Source organism: Oncorhynchus masou, chromosome 11 (assembly GCF_036934945.1).
Source record: "Oncorhynchus masou masou isolate Uvic2021 chromosome 11, UVic_Omas_1.1, whole genome shotgun sequence".
Classification (NCBI taxonomy): Eukaryota; Metazoa; Chordata; class Actinopteri; order Salmoniformes; family Salmonidae; genus Oncorhynchus; species Oncorhynchus masou.
The window spans coordinates 33,949,477-33,965,957 of NC_088222.1; the positions used below are offsets into that span (position 1 = coordinate 33,949,477).

Here is a 16,481-nt window from a genome sequence, read left to right on the forward strand (position 1 = left end):
GTATTCACTGATGGTAAATGCATACATAGCTCTGTCACATAGACGTCAGGCTCTCTGTGTTGACTTTGATAGACACTCATCTCACTTTGTTTCTATTGCTCTCATTTCACTGGCGTTGTTGTCTGCTGCTCAGGGCTGTGACTGAGTCGCTGTGAACAAGGACGTCTGTCAGATCCGATGGACAACAGAATCCACTACCGCAGCAATGTGGGGTTCATGGCTGTTAGAACTTAGTGTTCTGTGACCATATAAAATGCTCGGAGGGCCTTCTCGTTCTCCACAATAGCGGGTGTGACTGAGACTGGGCTGTGTGGTGTGATCCCAGTCTGTCATGCCCCAGAGGGAGGTGAGGCGACGGGGTTGGAGATTGAGATGATGAGGATCTTGAGAGCAGTGAGGGCGGTGCACCTGTATCACTAACTAGGCCAAACCTTCAGGACTAGACAAACAGGCTCCAGGAGGTTGGCAGCATCATTGTGCTGACAACACTCTCACCACAAATACAGTGTGCCTTCAGTTCAAAGAATGACACAAGGGATGTTCCAAGTGTAATCTATTTGCATTGTGCTTTTCATTCTTGTTCAACCTCCTGTTGATTGTGAACCATTATGTAATAGGGACTATACTGTGTGTGTATATATATGTATGTGTGTGTGTGTATGTATATATATATATTCTCATCACCATGGAAATTATCATTTGGGAGCTTGTGTACCGTAATTTCCGGACCATAAGCCGCTACTTTATTCCCACGCTTTGAACCTCACGGTTTATACAATGACGCGGCTAATTTATGGATTTTTCCCGCTTTCACAAGATTCATGCCGCCAAAAAACTGAGCACCGTCACATAATGTGACGTAAATCGAGCGCGCTCAAACTTCCCCTCATTCTGATGACGGTAGTCATTTTGTCACCCTCATCATGGCAAAGATATGGAGAAATGCATATGATGCAGCTTTCAAGTTGAAGGCGATCGATCTGGCTGTTGGAAAAGGAAATAGAGCTGCTGACAGCGTGGAGCATTGTCAAAAAATCCACTATCATCAACGGGTTTCGAAAGGCTGGACTGTTGCGTGTTGAAGAGGACAGCGATCCAACATCGGATGAAGCAATTCTGAGGCTATTCAACTCCGACACCGAAGGAGATGACTTCAGTGGTTTCAGTGCACAGGAGGAGGAAGATGGTGACCAATGACTTTCTTGGTAGGCTACTGTTTACTGCAATTTTTTTTATTTTTCGTTTCGTTTAAAAGCTTATTTATTTTTGTTACAAGCCTTGTTTCATTTAAAGGCTGTGTAAAGTTAATTTGTTTCAATGTACCGGTAGGCACCTGCGGCTTATAGACATGTGCGGCTTATTTATGTACAAAATACATATTTGTAAAAAAATTCAGTGGGTGCGGTTTATATTCAGGTGCACTTATTAGTCCAGAAATTACGGTATGTGTTATGATATCCCTTGGCTCTCTAGGGTGGAGAAACATCTGCAACACACAACATCCCTCCACACAACCCTCCACATTGCAGACAAATGAGGGGAGAACAGAAAACGGACCTTCAGCATATAGGCTTCATAAAGCATTCATATAGGCTTCATAAAGCATTCATATAGGCTTCATAAAGCATTCATATAGGCTTCATAAAGCATTCATATAGGCTTCATAAGCACTGTATAAATGGGTCACAAATCATCTGTAACCATATTTCATGATCTATAAAAGATGAATAAATGTGAAATGTATTGATGGTTGTCACACAGTTATGCCACATGAATCTTTATAGAGCGTGATATGGTTACAGGTTGATTTGTGAAGCATCGATGTCGTGCTCTATGAAGATACCCTTCAAATAAAGCAGGACCAAAACTTCTGTGTCTTATGTCTTCTGTTGGGGTTCTTGGATGCTGCGTGCCCCCTAGCACGACAGGCTCCTACCAAATCAAAATGTATTGGTTACATACACATATTTAGCAGATGTTATTGGGGGTGTAGCAAAATTCTTGTGATCCTAGCTCCAACAGTGCAGTAGTATCTAACAATACACAACAATACACACATCTAAAAGTAAATGAATGGAATTAAGAAATCTATAAATATTAGGACGATCATGTCGGAGTGGCATTGACTAAATATTGTACAATAGAATACAGTATATACATATAAGATGAATAAAGCACTATATAAACATTATTAAAGTGGCCTGTGATTCCACATCTATGTATATAGGGCAGCAGCCTCTATGGTGCAGGGTTGAGTAGCCGGGTGGTAGCTGGCTAGTGATGGCTATTTAACAGTGGCCTTGAGATAGAAGCTGTTTTTCAGTCTCTCTGTCCCAGCTTTGATACACCTGTACTGACTTCTGGATGATAGCGGGGTGAACAGGCCGTGGCTCAGGTGGTTGATGATCATTTTTGGCCTTCCTGTGACGACAGGTGCTGTAGATGTCGTATAGGGCACGCAGTGTGCCCCCGGTGATGCGTTGGGCAGACCGCACCACCCTCTAGAGAGTCCTGCAATTGCGGGTGGTGCAGTTGCTGTACCAGGCGGTGATGCAGCCCGACAGGATGTCCTCAATTGTGCATCTGTAAACATTTGTGAGGGTCTTGGGCCAGGCTGAATTTCTTCAGCCTCCTGAAGTTGAAGAGGCACTGTTGCGTCTCCTTCACCACACTGTCTGTGTGGGTGGACCATTTCAGAGTGTCCATGATGTGTACGCCGAGGAGCTTGAAGCATTCTACCTCTCCACCGCAGTCCTGTCGACGCGGATGGGACGTGCTCCCTCTGCTGTTTCCTGAAGTCCACGATCAGCTCCTTCGTTTTTATGTTGGCACCACTCCGCCAGGGCCTTCACCTCCTCCCTGTAGTCTGTCTCGTCATTGTTGGTAATCAGGCCTACTACTGTTGTCTGCAAACCTGATTGTGTTGGAGGCGTGCATGGCCACGCAGTCATGGGTGTAAAGGGATTACAGGATGGGGCTGAGCATGCACCTTTGTAGGGCCCCTGTGTTGAGGATCAGCAAAGTGGAAGTGTTTCCTAACTTCGCCACCTGGGGGCAGCCCGTCAGGAAGTCCAGGACCCAGTTGCACAGGGCGATGTTCAGACCAAGGGCCCCGAGATTAACGATGAGCTTGGAGGGTACTATGGTGTCCGTGTAAGCGTCAGTGTTTGGCTTCTGTCTATTTGAGCTCATCAGTCTGTTGGTAATCCTGTCGAACGCGGCTTGTGTAGTGGAGCTGCATAAGTGTTGCTCTCCACTTTCTGGAGGATCACTGGAATTAGAGTATGTTAGCTGAAGAGATGGAGAAAACACCAGTGCACATTGAACGTGGTTTGTTAGCTCCCAGCACTGTGGCATTGTTGGCACTGTTTGTTGTTTAACTAGCTAAAGTTAGCTGGCTGGCTCGTTAGCTAACATTACGTGACGTGTGTGAACTTACTTTGTTTACTTAGCTAGGATCATTGTTTACCTAGCTAGCTTATGTCCTCAGCTAAAGTGTACTGTTAGCTAGGTAGCTAACGCTGGCTGGCTCCCTAGCTGATGTTATTCGTATCCCAGAGCCGTTTATTTTCTAGTTACAGCCTAGCTAGCTAACATTGAACCTGGTTGGTTAGCTCCCAGCACTGTGGCATTGTTGGCACTGTTCATTGTTGTTTAACTAGCTAACGTTAGCTAGCTGGCTCGTTAGCTAACGTTACGTGATGTGTGTACAACACCCGTTGAATATGGCCGGTGTCAGTAAACATCTGCAAAAAGCGTAATGAAATTGTTGCCAGCAGAGCTGGTTAGGCTGTTTTCATGTTATCCATGGGTAAACAAATCATTGGTCAGAGCGTGAAGTGCCCGAAGAGCGTAACGAGATGGGTGGGGCTAAAGCTTAAGAGGGTGTAAATGATGCTGAATGGGTGTAGATAAAGAATAACTCTTCACTAGATACCAAAACATTCAAAGGCCATTTTCTCAAAAGTGAGGTTACAAGTTCATCAACTTTCAAAATAGAATTACTTTCCCATTGTTTCTCATGCAGTGTGTGATATACCATTTTGTAGAGTCTCTACTTTTATCCAATGTAAAAAAAAACAACACAATTTCAAATTTTGCAACATTAGGCCGAATCCAGGTGGTTAGTCACAATTGCCCTGGGGGGTATGAACAAAGAATCCAATTCGGGGAAAGTTGTAATGCTGGTGACTTACTTCCGGCTGTATGTAATAACACAAAAAACATTCTGGGCTAATAATGTAAGAAATAACACAAACTACTGCAAAGTTTCTTAGGAGCTAGAAGCAGAGCAGCCGTGTCTGTCTGCGCCATCTCCTTATCTCCCTACCACCAAATGACACACAGATTACTTTAAAACATTGGGCTGGCAGAACATGCAGCAGGGGCGTACGATTGATGAAACTCACTCGGGGTCTGAACTGCCCATGGCCCGCATCCAAAACCTGCTCCAGCTCCCTGCTTACTTTTAGATTACAGAATGCAGTTTCAACCCAGGCTCTGGTCTCGTGTGCGTGTGCGCGTGTGCGTGTGTGCACTAATTCTGATTTGTTTCACCAGGTTGTAGTAAAAATGTATTTTCTGTACACAGTATCATTTCAATGCTATTGAATTATACACAACTAGTAATCTGTGAGCCACATCGAGGGGATATAACCTAGCAGACTAGTTTTAAAAAATCTGCAATTTTAGTTCTGACAGTGGAAGGCGACTGACTGTCAAAAGGATTTTTCTATGTGGCGGCAGCATGTGACAACTCCATTCTCTATGGACTGTGGTTCCATGCTGAGGGCTTAAAGCTCTTATTGAATTGAATGGAGAAAATCTTTAGCTCCGTTGATGATACCAGGAAAATATGTTTATTCATTCTAAGAATTACTCCTTGAGAAACATGATGCTCTATTTGGGTGATGAGCAGAGCTACGCTTTTATTTATTTTTATACATAACCTATTCGGTCTGCTTTATTATAAACCTCTTCCCTGTGTAGTTCACATTTTACAAAGATGTGTTTTGCCTTTATTGAAGTAGCACTTGACCTCATAATAACAATTTTAATAAGGCTCTATTTCAAAGATTTGAAATAATCCAGTTAACCAAAATACTCATTTTAAACCTTAAAGTAACTGTCAAGTGAAGATATGACTTTTAAATGTTATTATTCTGTTAACTAATAATGTTGTTTACTCATCCTATACTCTTATTTGTGTCCAAACCATAAATTGGAGAAAAACCCTACCTCAAAGTAGGGCTCGGCGATACGGTCTAAAACTCAAATCTCTATTATTTTTTTTCGAACCGTCACGATATATAGCTCGTTTAAATATATATATTTTTCTCTCTAAATAAGATTTGTTGTACAATTAAAAGGTCAAATAGACCGCATTTAAAACAATCAGCAATAATCTAATGAATTTACGGTTTGTGAAATTATACCTAGACTGAATAAACGCTTTCCACAAGCGTAAAACATTTACATTTGAGTCATTTAGCAGACGCTCTTATCCAGAGCGACTTATAATTTGTTTTACCTCGTCGGCTCGGGGATTCGAACCAGCGACACTTTGGTTATTGGCCCAAAGCTCTTAACCACTAGGTTAAATAGTTTTACCTGCTTTGTTTTGCAATAATCACTGATCTGGCTTTCGGGTCTGTCTATTAAAAATGCCCTTTTTTGTTACAAATTTAACCAGAACCATGCATAATGCACATTCATTAATCATGTAGCAGGTCTCATAGAAAATTAACACCGGTCTCATAAACAATCTCTCAAGCACCATCCCTCATGCTAGTGAGTAGCCAGCTAATACTTACATTTCAAATTTAGCCAACTTGACTCTATTTGCTAGATATCAGTGCAAAACAGTTGAATTGTTATGAACACACCCTTCTGTCTCCAACTGATTGAAAAGCATGCTAGCCTATCCACTTAGTTCAGATGTTGAAATCAAGTGGCCTACCTTATTTCTCAGAATAAGAACATGTTGGCAATTTGTTATATTTTATGCTTTTGCACGTTTATAAAACAGACTAAACAAATGGTATAACAATATTTATTTGACAAAAATGCTGCTAGCAGTATGTGGTACCGTAATGCGCGCACAACAAACTGGGCATGCATTTTCCAGAATTAATGTTTATTGGTACATCTACTTTAGTAGTGTCTGCTCTGCTTGAAATTTGAGGAGATGAAAGATGGACTTCTCTATTACAGGAAAATAATGGCTCAATGTGTTTTGGTGTCCATGTGAATGATTCTGTTAGACCGAACCTCAAATGCAAATAGCCATTTGAAATCGCTTGCCAAAGAAGAATAAGTGATCTCTCATCTTGTTGTTGTGAGTGGTAGAGGGAGGGGCTTTGGGGGTGTATGTAAGCCATAGAGAAAGAGACAAAGCGAGATGTTTCTCTCTCACCAAAATATGTCCAAAATAACCCCTATGTGCTTATTTTGAACATAAGATTGTCACTTGCCTTCCTGCCTTTTGGGACAACAACTCCTGTTGTTATGGTGGAGACATGAGCATCTCGTCATTATTTACAGATCTCTGGTGTAAATGGTAAGGTGCACAGTACAGGAGGAGCAATCGAGACAACCAAAAAGACAACATGAGAAGAAGTGGACATAAATACTAATAAAAAAATGTTTTTCAAAAAACCTTGATTCTGAGATACAGGCATTTGGAATATCGCGAGAACATACACTTGAATTAATTTTATGTATCGCCTAGCCCTACCTCAAAGTTGTGTCTACATTATAGTCATATAGTAGACACTCTTATCCAGAGTGATTTACAATTAGTTAATTCATTTCAAGATGGCTGGGTGAGACACACATCAGTCGTAGCAAGTATATTTTCCCCCTAAAATAGTTAACAGCAAAGCCAGTGCTCTTTTTGTTTCTCTTTTTTTGTGGGGGTGACGTGGGATTAATTTAAGATACCCATTATCGGGGAGGTGGGAAGGCCAAGAGCCCAGGGGTGGCAGAACGGAGTGCTGTGGTTGGGGAGTAGAGTTTGAGCACATATAAAACTAAATGGAAAAAACGTGTGTCTCAAATAATGTGTCCTCAAATAGGATGATGTCATCCTCGTGAGCAGGCTGAGCTGGCCAATCGGCGGTCTACTCGTATTAATATTTTTTATGACTGGTATACGCCCACACAATTGTGACACGAAAGCTGCTTGACTGGGCTGAGGAAAAAACTATTTAACTCGTATTATAATTAATTCTAGATCATATTTGATAGAAATGTGGTAACACTGGACAGTTCCTTTTAACTGAAACATAAGTGTGAACAACGAGGCACTCGGATGGAATCCTGATTTGTTTCAGAAGTAGCGTCATAGACTTAGTCATTCTAATTCGATCTTTAGCCCCAATGTGCTAATGAAGGGAATGCCATGCAATCAGTGTGTGCTATTAGGCTAATGATCTTCCTCTCCCTCCCTCTCTGTGTCCAGGTGTAGCCCATGGCCTGGAGATCACGTCCCAGGGACCCACGTCCATAGAGAAGGCCAGCAGTGAGAGTGTCAAGCTGGATTGTCAGTTTTCTCTGGCCCCCGTGGACTCTGGCCCCCTGGACATCGAATGGAGCCTACTGGCCTCCGACAACCAGAAAGAGGACAAAGTGGTGTGTGTTTAATGGGGTCCTTCCGAGTTGTGTTTGTTCTTTCATCCATGAAAAAAGGGTTTGGGGGTTATTCCTTCTTTTGGTATGTCAGAATTCATCATATTGTGGCGGAACTATCCAGTGTTTCATCAGAAGTGTTATGTGAGAGCTGGGACAATAAACTAAAAATGACTGACATTGGCTTCCTTTTAGCGAAGCATTTTGTGTACGTCAGTAATTTTAGTTGATTTAGCTACACAATGTTCCTGTCAATTATTCTAAAACCATTATCTGGTCAACAGTAATAGTCTATGCATTATGTTGATTCTGCTATGAATGCATCTGCCTGTCCCTCTTTCACTGTCGGCTGCTGACTCTCACTCCCTCTCCCCACTGTCCGCACGGAGGAGGGCGAGATGCATTCTGAGAAGCACAAAATGCTATTGAGGGAAAAATAATGTTCTCTTTACAGAGAGGAGAGTCGCTGCTTTCTGTCAGTGTCTGTATATATATAATGTATTTCTCACCTTTGATGCGCCTGCGGACCGAATAGGCCTACATCATATAGCCTAGCAATGGAACGTCTAGCTAAGTGTTGTGAATTCCCACTTCCTCAGGTGGTGAGTAATGTAGCCTATAGTCCAATATGCACAAAGATGACGGCAAATTCTCTGAAGACACAAAAATATATCTGATCATTCAGGATCCTATTTTGACAGGTTGGACCTCAAAATGCATGCATTTCCTGGATATGTTCGATGAAATACAATACATGACCAAAAGTATGTGGCCACCTGCTCGTCGAACATCTCATTCCAAAATCATGGGCATTTAGTATGGAGTTTGTTCACCCTTTGCTGCTATAACAACCTCCACTCTTCTTCAAAGGCTTTCCACTAGATGTTGGAACATTGCTGCGGGGACTTGCTTACATTCAGCCACAAGAGAATTAGTGATGTCGGGCACTGATGTCGGGCACTGATGTCGGGCACTGATGTCGGGCACTGATGTCGGGCGATTACTGTGCACGCTCGTGAGTGCGTGCGTGAGAAGGGGTTTGTGGGGGTGTGTCAGTTGGCTCTTTGACCTCACCCACCTGCTCTCTGCATGGTACCTCTATTGAGTGGAATGCCACCTTGCAGCCGTGCTGTGAGAACCCAGCAGCTCTGTGTACGGACCACGTCATCCCTCTGTAGTCTGGAGGTATGGGGTACACAAGGCTGCTGAGAGAATAGACAGATCCACATAGCCCATGCATTGCCTGAGGACATGTAGCTAGAAGCTTATAGAGGGATAGATGGCCTCACTCCAGGCCTCTGAATGGTGGGGGAGTCTCTCTTGTGTCTCTCCGTTCCACTCCTCCGCTATTGATGCCTCTGCATCCTCTCTATCTCTCTCTCCTTGTCCCCCATGGCCTGAGTTTTTTCTTTTTTTTGTCCAGGGCTAGAAGAAGATCAGTAGGAGCCCTTCATTAGCTGTCCCTCTCACCATTCCTCCCTGGCTCCTACTTCCAGCCCAGCCCTGCTCTCTCCTCTCCCTCCATTGTCTCTGCAAAATGCAGTTTTTTTTAAATTGGGGAGCAGTGCCTCAGGAGAGCTCTATTTGTTTTTGACCTACTTCATTTTATTTAGAATGGGAACCACTGATGATTAATTGGGAGGGGTGGGGGTGGAAGAAGTGGCGTATTTCCCAAAAAATAACATTATTATAGAGCCGTCATTGTACTCCCCAGGTTTGACATTTCTGTGTAAAGACTACAATGCTCATGTGGATATAACTGTAGAACCCAGTTGTGGGTGGTTTTCCGTTTGTGGTCTACCTCCTCTCTAGTTGTACTCAGCTGTAGACATGTTTTGAATGTTCCATACTCAGAGTTTAGCTTCACTGCTCATTATTTTTGTTGTGACATTCATTGCGCATCAAACTGTCTCCAATCTTTTACAAGGGCCACAATCTCACCAGACCATTTCTTCATTCACAACGGCCAAGTTTCTATCTTCCTCTGAGCGGGTAGATATTAATTGTCCAATCAGAGGGACACTCAGTGCATAGACAGACAAACACACGCACACAACCTACTTGCGCCCTGGTGGGGTGATGTCATGTGTATTATCAGTAATTAGTGGCCTGTTAAGTTCAGTGGCTGCAGGGCTGGCTTGGTGTATGTGACAGTGCCCAGTAGGATTAGTGCTGGCAAACCAGAGCTGGGGCTACGCTGTACTGGCAGGCTGGACTACTGGATGTCCAGAGAGCGAGAAGGGGGAGGGGTGATGATGGGGCTGGGGCTACACTGTACTGGCAGGCTGGACTACTGGATGTCCAGAGAGCGAGAAGGGGAGGGGTGATGCTGGGGCTACACTGTACTGGCAGGCTGGACTACTGGACGTCCAGAGAGCGAGAAGGGGAGGGGTGATGCTGGGGCTACACTGTACTGGCTGGCAAGACTACTGGATGTGTGGTACTGATCTACTCTGCTGGAAGGGGGGAGGAGATTGAGGGAGAGTAGATGGGATATAATGACAAAAGGAGATAAGGAGAAGTAGCAAAGAAGAGGGAGTGGAGGAGAGAGGAGAGGATGGAATTGGAGGCGTGAAGAAGATATTGAGTGTAGAGGTAGACTGGAGGGGGCGGACCCTTTACGTACCACTCCCTATGACAGACTACTTTGAGTTTGCACAGTCAAACTGGCATTTTTGTATTTCTAAAGTAGGGAAAAAACAATGCACTGCTTGCATCAGAAAATTTATTTGGGAGTTGTGGTCTGTTTATTTCGTATATACCAACATATCCGAATTCAGGGAATAAGTGAACAATAGCTAATGCACCTTTTTGTTGGCCTGAAATGCCATGCAGAGATAATTAGCATTTAGCGCTCATCGCGGGGACATTGCTGATAGGCTGGAAGCAGGTTGCGACCTCAGTATTGTATTCTCAACTACGATAATGGTAACTACAGTCATGAAAATACATTAATGATAGTTGCCTTTAGCGCTATATTCTCAAGGTTAGCTGGGAGAATGGAACGGTAGCTAGCTGCTTCAAATTCCTGGTGGATTGATAAAGGTTTGTGTCCTTGAGGAAAGCACTAGAGCTTTGTTTACTGAAGAAAATCTGACATGAAAGTGTAGTGGTTCAGGTTAAACCTTGAGATTCAATTTGGAGCCAAGGTACATTTCTGAACCTGACTATAGGGGCACGGCTGAGTCAGGAGAAAAGCCCGACTTTACCAAAGACGCAAGAACACTGTCGACAGAGTCAGACAGACCGGGACATTGAGTGTAGTGTACACAGGTGATACCACTCCCTGTTTTGCCTCTCAAATTAGCCCCACCCTCTCCGTGCAGGGGAGTCACATGACGATGACCTCATCTTTATATGGCCCCATGTAAGTAACTGAACCTTTGTCTCACTCCTGGTGCTGCTACAACCAGTATAATAGAGGTTGTTTCCCTTTTTTATTTGTTTTATTTTTTACTATTTTCTTTATTAGTTCATTACTATTTAAGGTGACTTTAAATGTCCACAAAGGTGCCACCCTAACTAATACAATGTACTATTATAATTATGAGAAGAGGTCCCTTAGTGCAATATTTCAGTCTGACCTCACCAGATGGATACTGTAGTACTGGTCTACCTGTTCTGAATCAGAACGTGTCCTTGTTTTCAACTCTGCTTGTCTGTTTCTCTTCTCACTAACGTCTGCTCTTTGATTTCCAGTACGTAGGATTTATATAGGATTTGTTTTATTGAGCCACGTTATTACATGTGGTGTGTACAAGATTGTAGTCTGTGTGTGTCTGAGATTGTGTCTCAGTGTCAGAGGGAGTGCTTGTTGCCTGTCTTTACCCCAGTGCCTCAGGCAATTTAATTTCCTTTCCTCCACCTTCTCTCATCGCTTTGTTATTGCTGCCTTTGCTCTGATCCCAGGGAAGTTAGTTTGAGGGCTCCATGTCTCTCCTGGGATCCAGGTGGAATGCATTACGGTTTACGTGGCTAATAGATACAAGATGTAGCTTAGCCTACACAGCCTTGGCTTGGCAGCCCTGCCGTGGGGTCAACAACAAGGCTCCCCAGCCGAGCTGTTAGACATCTCACAGCCCACCATCCCTCCGGTTCTCTTTCTCTTTGTTTTCTGTTCTCTCGCTCCCTCACAGCCCACCATCCCTCCGGTTCTCTTTCTCTTTGTTTTCTTTTCTCTCGCTCCCTCACCGTCTTTCCGTTCTGTTCGTCTCTCTTTTGGTGTTTTCTCTTCCCTTCCGCTCTCCCTTGGACCTCTGTGTTCATTAGGAGGCCTACTCAGTTTTTCCTCTACTCTCCTCCAGTGCGTGTGTATGATGGTGATCACTGCACACAACACAAGCCCCCGTCTCTGACAAGCTCCATGGAAAATGTTGAATATATTTGTGTATGTGTTGTCTGCCTGCGATGTGAGAGAATTGTTTAGCCCTCCCTCCCTCTTTCGTGCCGTGGTTGTGGTGTTTTGTTTACTTTGCTTCCGTGCTGCTCGTGTGCGGCTTGTTGTCCGTTAGCTCCACCTTGACTCCATCTTCTGGCTTCTCCTCTGAGCGCTGTGTCGGAGGGGGAGAGACAGACGGGGGTAGGGGAGATGAAGGTAGGGCTGGGGGCTGCTGCTGAGCTCAGGTCATAGCTCTCTCTCTTTATGTCTCTGTTGACACAGCAGGTGTTGCTTTGACTCCACAGTAGGGCTTTGTTTGTTCCGTGCCATAGCTCAGCAGCACAGAAAAGAAAGGTCAAAAACAAGCCAGAGCATAGAACATTAGGGACATAACAATACACTGACTCTTCATTTCAGTGTCTGTTGTTTTAGTAAACAGAGAAGGGGGTTGGGCTTTGCACTCACTCTTAATAACCAGCTTTGACTTGTTTTTCTGAAAAGTTGTAACTCCATTACACCCAGCTATCTCTCTCTAATTCTCGGTCTATTCCCTCTCTTTCCCTCCCTCATGTTCTCTTCCTCCCTCCACCCCCAGGTGATCCTGTACTCTGGGGACAGGGCCTATGAGGACTACTACCCTGCAGTGAAGGGGCGGGCCCACTTCAACTCACCTGACCCAAAGAATGGCGACGCTTCCATCAACCTGACTGGTCTGAAGTCCTCAGACACGGGGACCTACCAATGCAAGGTGAAGAAGGCCCCGGGCATCCGCAGCAGAAAGATGCTACTGACCGTCATGGGTGAGTGGGTTGCCATGGATTACGTTTTAAACAGCCGCTACTCTGCTATCTACAGTTGAAGTCGGAAGTTTACATACACCTTAGCCAAATATGTTTAAACTCAGCTTTTCACAATCCCTGACATTTAATCCTAGTAAGAATTCCCTGGTTAGGTCAGTTCGGATCACTTTATTTTAAGAATTTGAAATATTAGTAGAGTGATTTTATTTCAGCTTTTATTTCTTTCATCACATTCCCAGTGGGTCAGAATTTTACATACACTCAATTAGTATTTGGTAGCATTGCCTTTTAAATTGTTTAACTTGGGTCAAACATTTCGGGTAGCCTTCCACAAACTTTCCACAATAGGTTGGGTGGATTATGGCCCATTCCATCTGACAGAGCTGGTGTAACTGAGTCAGGTTTGTAGGCCTCCCTGCTCACACACGCTTTTTCAGTTCTGCCCACAAATTCTCTATGGGATTGAGGTCAGGGCTTTGTGATGGCTACTCCAATACCTCGACTTTGTTGTCCTTAAGCCATTTTGCTACAACTTTGGAAGTATGCTTGGGGTCATTGTCCATTTGGAAGACCCATTTGCGACCAAGCAAAAAAAAAAGACTTCCTGACTGATGTCTTGAGCTGTTGCTTCAATATATCCACATAATTTTCACTCGTGATGCCATCTATTTTGTGAAGTGCACCAGTCCCTACTGCAGCAAAGCAACCCCACAACATGATGCAGCCACCCCCGTGCTTCACAGTTGGGATGGTGTTCTTCGGCTTGCAAGCATCCCCCTTTTTCCTGCAAAGATAATGATGGTCATTATGGCCAAACAGTTCTATTTTGTTTCATCAGACCAGAGGACATTTCTCCAAAAAGTACGATCTTTGTCCCCATGTGCAGTTGCAAACCGTAGTCTGGCTTTTTATGGTGGTTTTGGAGCTGTGGCTTCTTCCTTGCTGAGCGGCCTTTCAGGTTATGTTGATATAGGACTAGTTTTGCTGTGGATATAGATACTTATGTACCTGTTTCCTCCAGCATCTTCACAAGGTCCTTTGCTGTTGTTCTGGGATTGATTTGCACTTTTCGCACCAAAGTACGTTCATTTCTAGGAGACAGAACGCGTCTCCGTCCTGAGCGGTATGACGGCTGCGTGGTGCCATGGTGTTTATACTTGCGTACTGTTGTTTGTACAGATGAACGTGGTACCTTCAGGCATTCTGAAATTGCTCCCAAGGATGAACCAGACTTGTGGAGGTCTACAAAATAAATTCTGAGGTCTTGGCTAATTTATTTTGATTTTCCCATGATGTCAAGCAAATAGGCACTGAGTTTGAAGGTAGGCCTTGAAATACATCCACAGGTACACCTCCAATTGACTAAAATTATGTTAATTGGCCTATTAGAAGCTTCTAAAGCCATGATGTCATTTTCTGTAATTTTCCAAGCTGTTTAAAGGCACAGTCAACTTAGTGTATGTAAACTTCTGACCCACTGGAATTATTATACAGTGAATTGTAAGTGAAGTAATCTGTCTGTAAATAATTGTTGGGAAAATTACTTGTCATGCTCAATGTAGAAATGTGTGGAGTGGTTGAAAAACAAGTTTTAATGACTCCAACCTAAGTGTATGTAAATTTCCGACTTCAACTGTATCTGTTCAGTAAAACCTCCAAGCATAATGCCTTTTAAAGGGTGCATGTGGCTCACTAGAGAAGTGTTTATGCAATACCCCTCTAGAATGGCGTTATGTTTAATAATCCTAGTGGTGTGTATTGATCGAGCATTTTCCTTGATATTGCAATCCCATTCAGTCCATATACGGTAGGGAAATGGCTGTCAATATCAGATGACATCAAAATAGCCTATTGAATGTAGTTAAGTATTGTCAAATGTACATTAATGCTGCCTTGTTCTGAAATTATGTATGCTAAGTGTTTTGCTTTGCAATTAAATGATGGTGTGATTGTTGAGCATCACACATAATGTAATGTTGCCTCAGCCAGCTGTTTCATTGTTGCTAAGTGACAGTAAAGTAGTGTAAAATGAAGTGATACGGGCCTTATGACAGCCACTCAGCAAGCTAACCGTATATCATACATGACAGTGGGTATAGAATAGGCAGAACATTCATAGTGACGTCTGCGCAAACAGACTTGCCGTGTATGGCTGCTCGGTGAGTCAACTTTACTCTGAACATACAGAAAGTCACTCAACCAGTCAGCATATGTACATATGAAAAGCAGTGTGGGCTGACGGCTGTGGTCAAACATATGAACGGTTATTAGAGCCCCGCACTGATGAAGGATTTCTCATAAACACTGTGTTTGCCTGAATAAAATGTGATTAGGACACGGTTGTTTTCCTGGTTAACCACATCTGAGAAACTGGTTTTGTGACATGATCTGTTGGTGTTATATTTACCTTCCTTTACCAGGAACTAGACAAAAACAACCTGTCTTTTTAGCCATTCCTTTACACCAGCAAGGCTGGCTCGAAGCCTCTCTCAGGTCTGCAGGAAGGAAGGTTAGATTTGTTCAGTGTACCTGAGCCAGCCAAGGAGAGATGGGCTTGAGCTGACTAGAGCAAATACCTAGGCAGGCAGATGGTGATGGTCCTTAGGGAGCTGTGCAGAGGAATTTCTTGGCCACAGAGCTGGTCATCTAGTGTCTTTACTAGTTTAGTGCCGCCGCCAGGTAGTGGGTCTGACAGGCCTAAAGGCATTGACCACTCAGGCAGAGCTATTCCTATTCTAGAGGAGAGCAGTGTGACTAGGAGACAGGAAGACATCTTGCCTGCGCCGCAGTTTACCTTCAGGTCAATATCGTCACCAGAACGTAAATACTCCCGAGCGCATTGGCAGGGACGGACACGGTCACACTCTCTCAGGAAGTAGACACACACGCACATACATACACACGGGCATTTGTCCTGAGTGCAGGTAACGTTAGGAGCTGTGTGCGTGTTGTCTCCCTGTATGAAGATGGACAGTGAAGGTAACAGAAGGAGAGGGCACACCTGCAGTCAGTGCAGCACACCGGACAGGCATGTCAGCAACCCTCGCAACTGATCAGTGTCTGCCGCTACCTCACTACAGCTTTCGGGCAGCCAATCACAAGTCCTCTCTCCCTCACCTTAGTCCCAATCACTATCTCATTACTCATACACCACTACAGTATTTAACATGCCAATCACTCCCTGACCTGAGTCCAAACAACCAATCAGCCCTACCTAGACCTCTCTAAAGCCAATCTTTCTGTCTCCCTGGCCTCAGTCCCAACCGATCCCTCATTGTCTTTATAGCCACCCTACTGTGGTCTACCACAATGTATCACTCTCCCTTTATCTATACTGTGTCCTATCAGTACCTCAATGTAGTCCACCACAACCAATACATCTCCTTATCTTCAGCACTCCATATTACACCACATCCATGTAGTCCACCACAACCGATCTCACACTCTCTACAGTATCTGTCTCAAGACATTATTTTTCTCTTTTTACCTCCTCTCGTTCATATCACCCCCCCCCGGTCCATCAGCACTCATTTAATTTCTCTTCCATTTCTCCTCCCCTCTCTCGTTCTGTCCATCCTGACCCCCTGCCTTTTAGTGCAGCATACAGCCCATACTAATCTATGTGCTGCCGTGTCCCACAGGACAGGGCTGTCTGGTGTTAATCCACATGGTTC

General features: G+C 44.0%; 1 protein-coding gene across 1 annotated transcript in view; it reads left to right on the forward strand.

Annotated features, from left to right (window-relative positions):
* The window catches only part of LOC135548579 (coxsackievirus and adenovirus receptor homolog), a 60,216-nt gene that overhangs the window by 32,712 nt on the left and 11,023 nt on the right, over positions 1-16,481 (forward strand). Inside the window, exons 2-3 of the mRNA XM_064978330.1 lie at positions 7,463-7,632; positions 12,603-12,807. Coding sequence (XP_064834402.1) covers positions 7,463-7,632; positions 12,603-12,807 — 375 coding nt within the window. The remainder of the gene's footprint in view (positions 1-7,462; positions 7,633-12,602; positions 12,808-16,481) is intronic.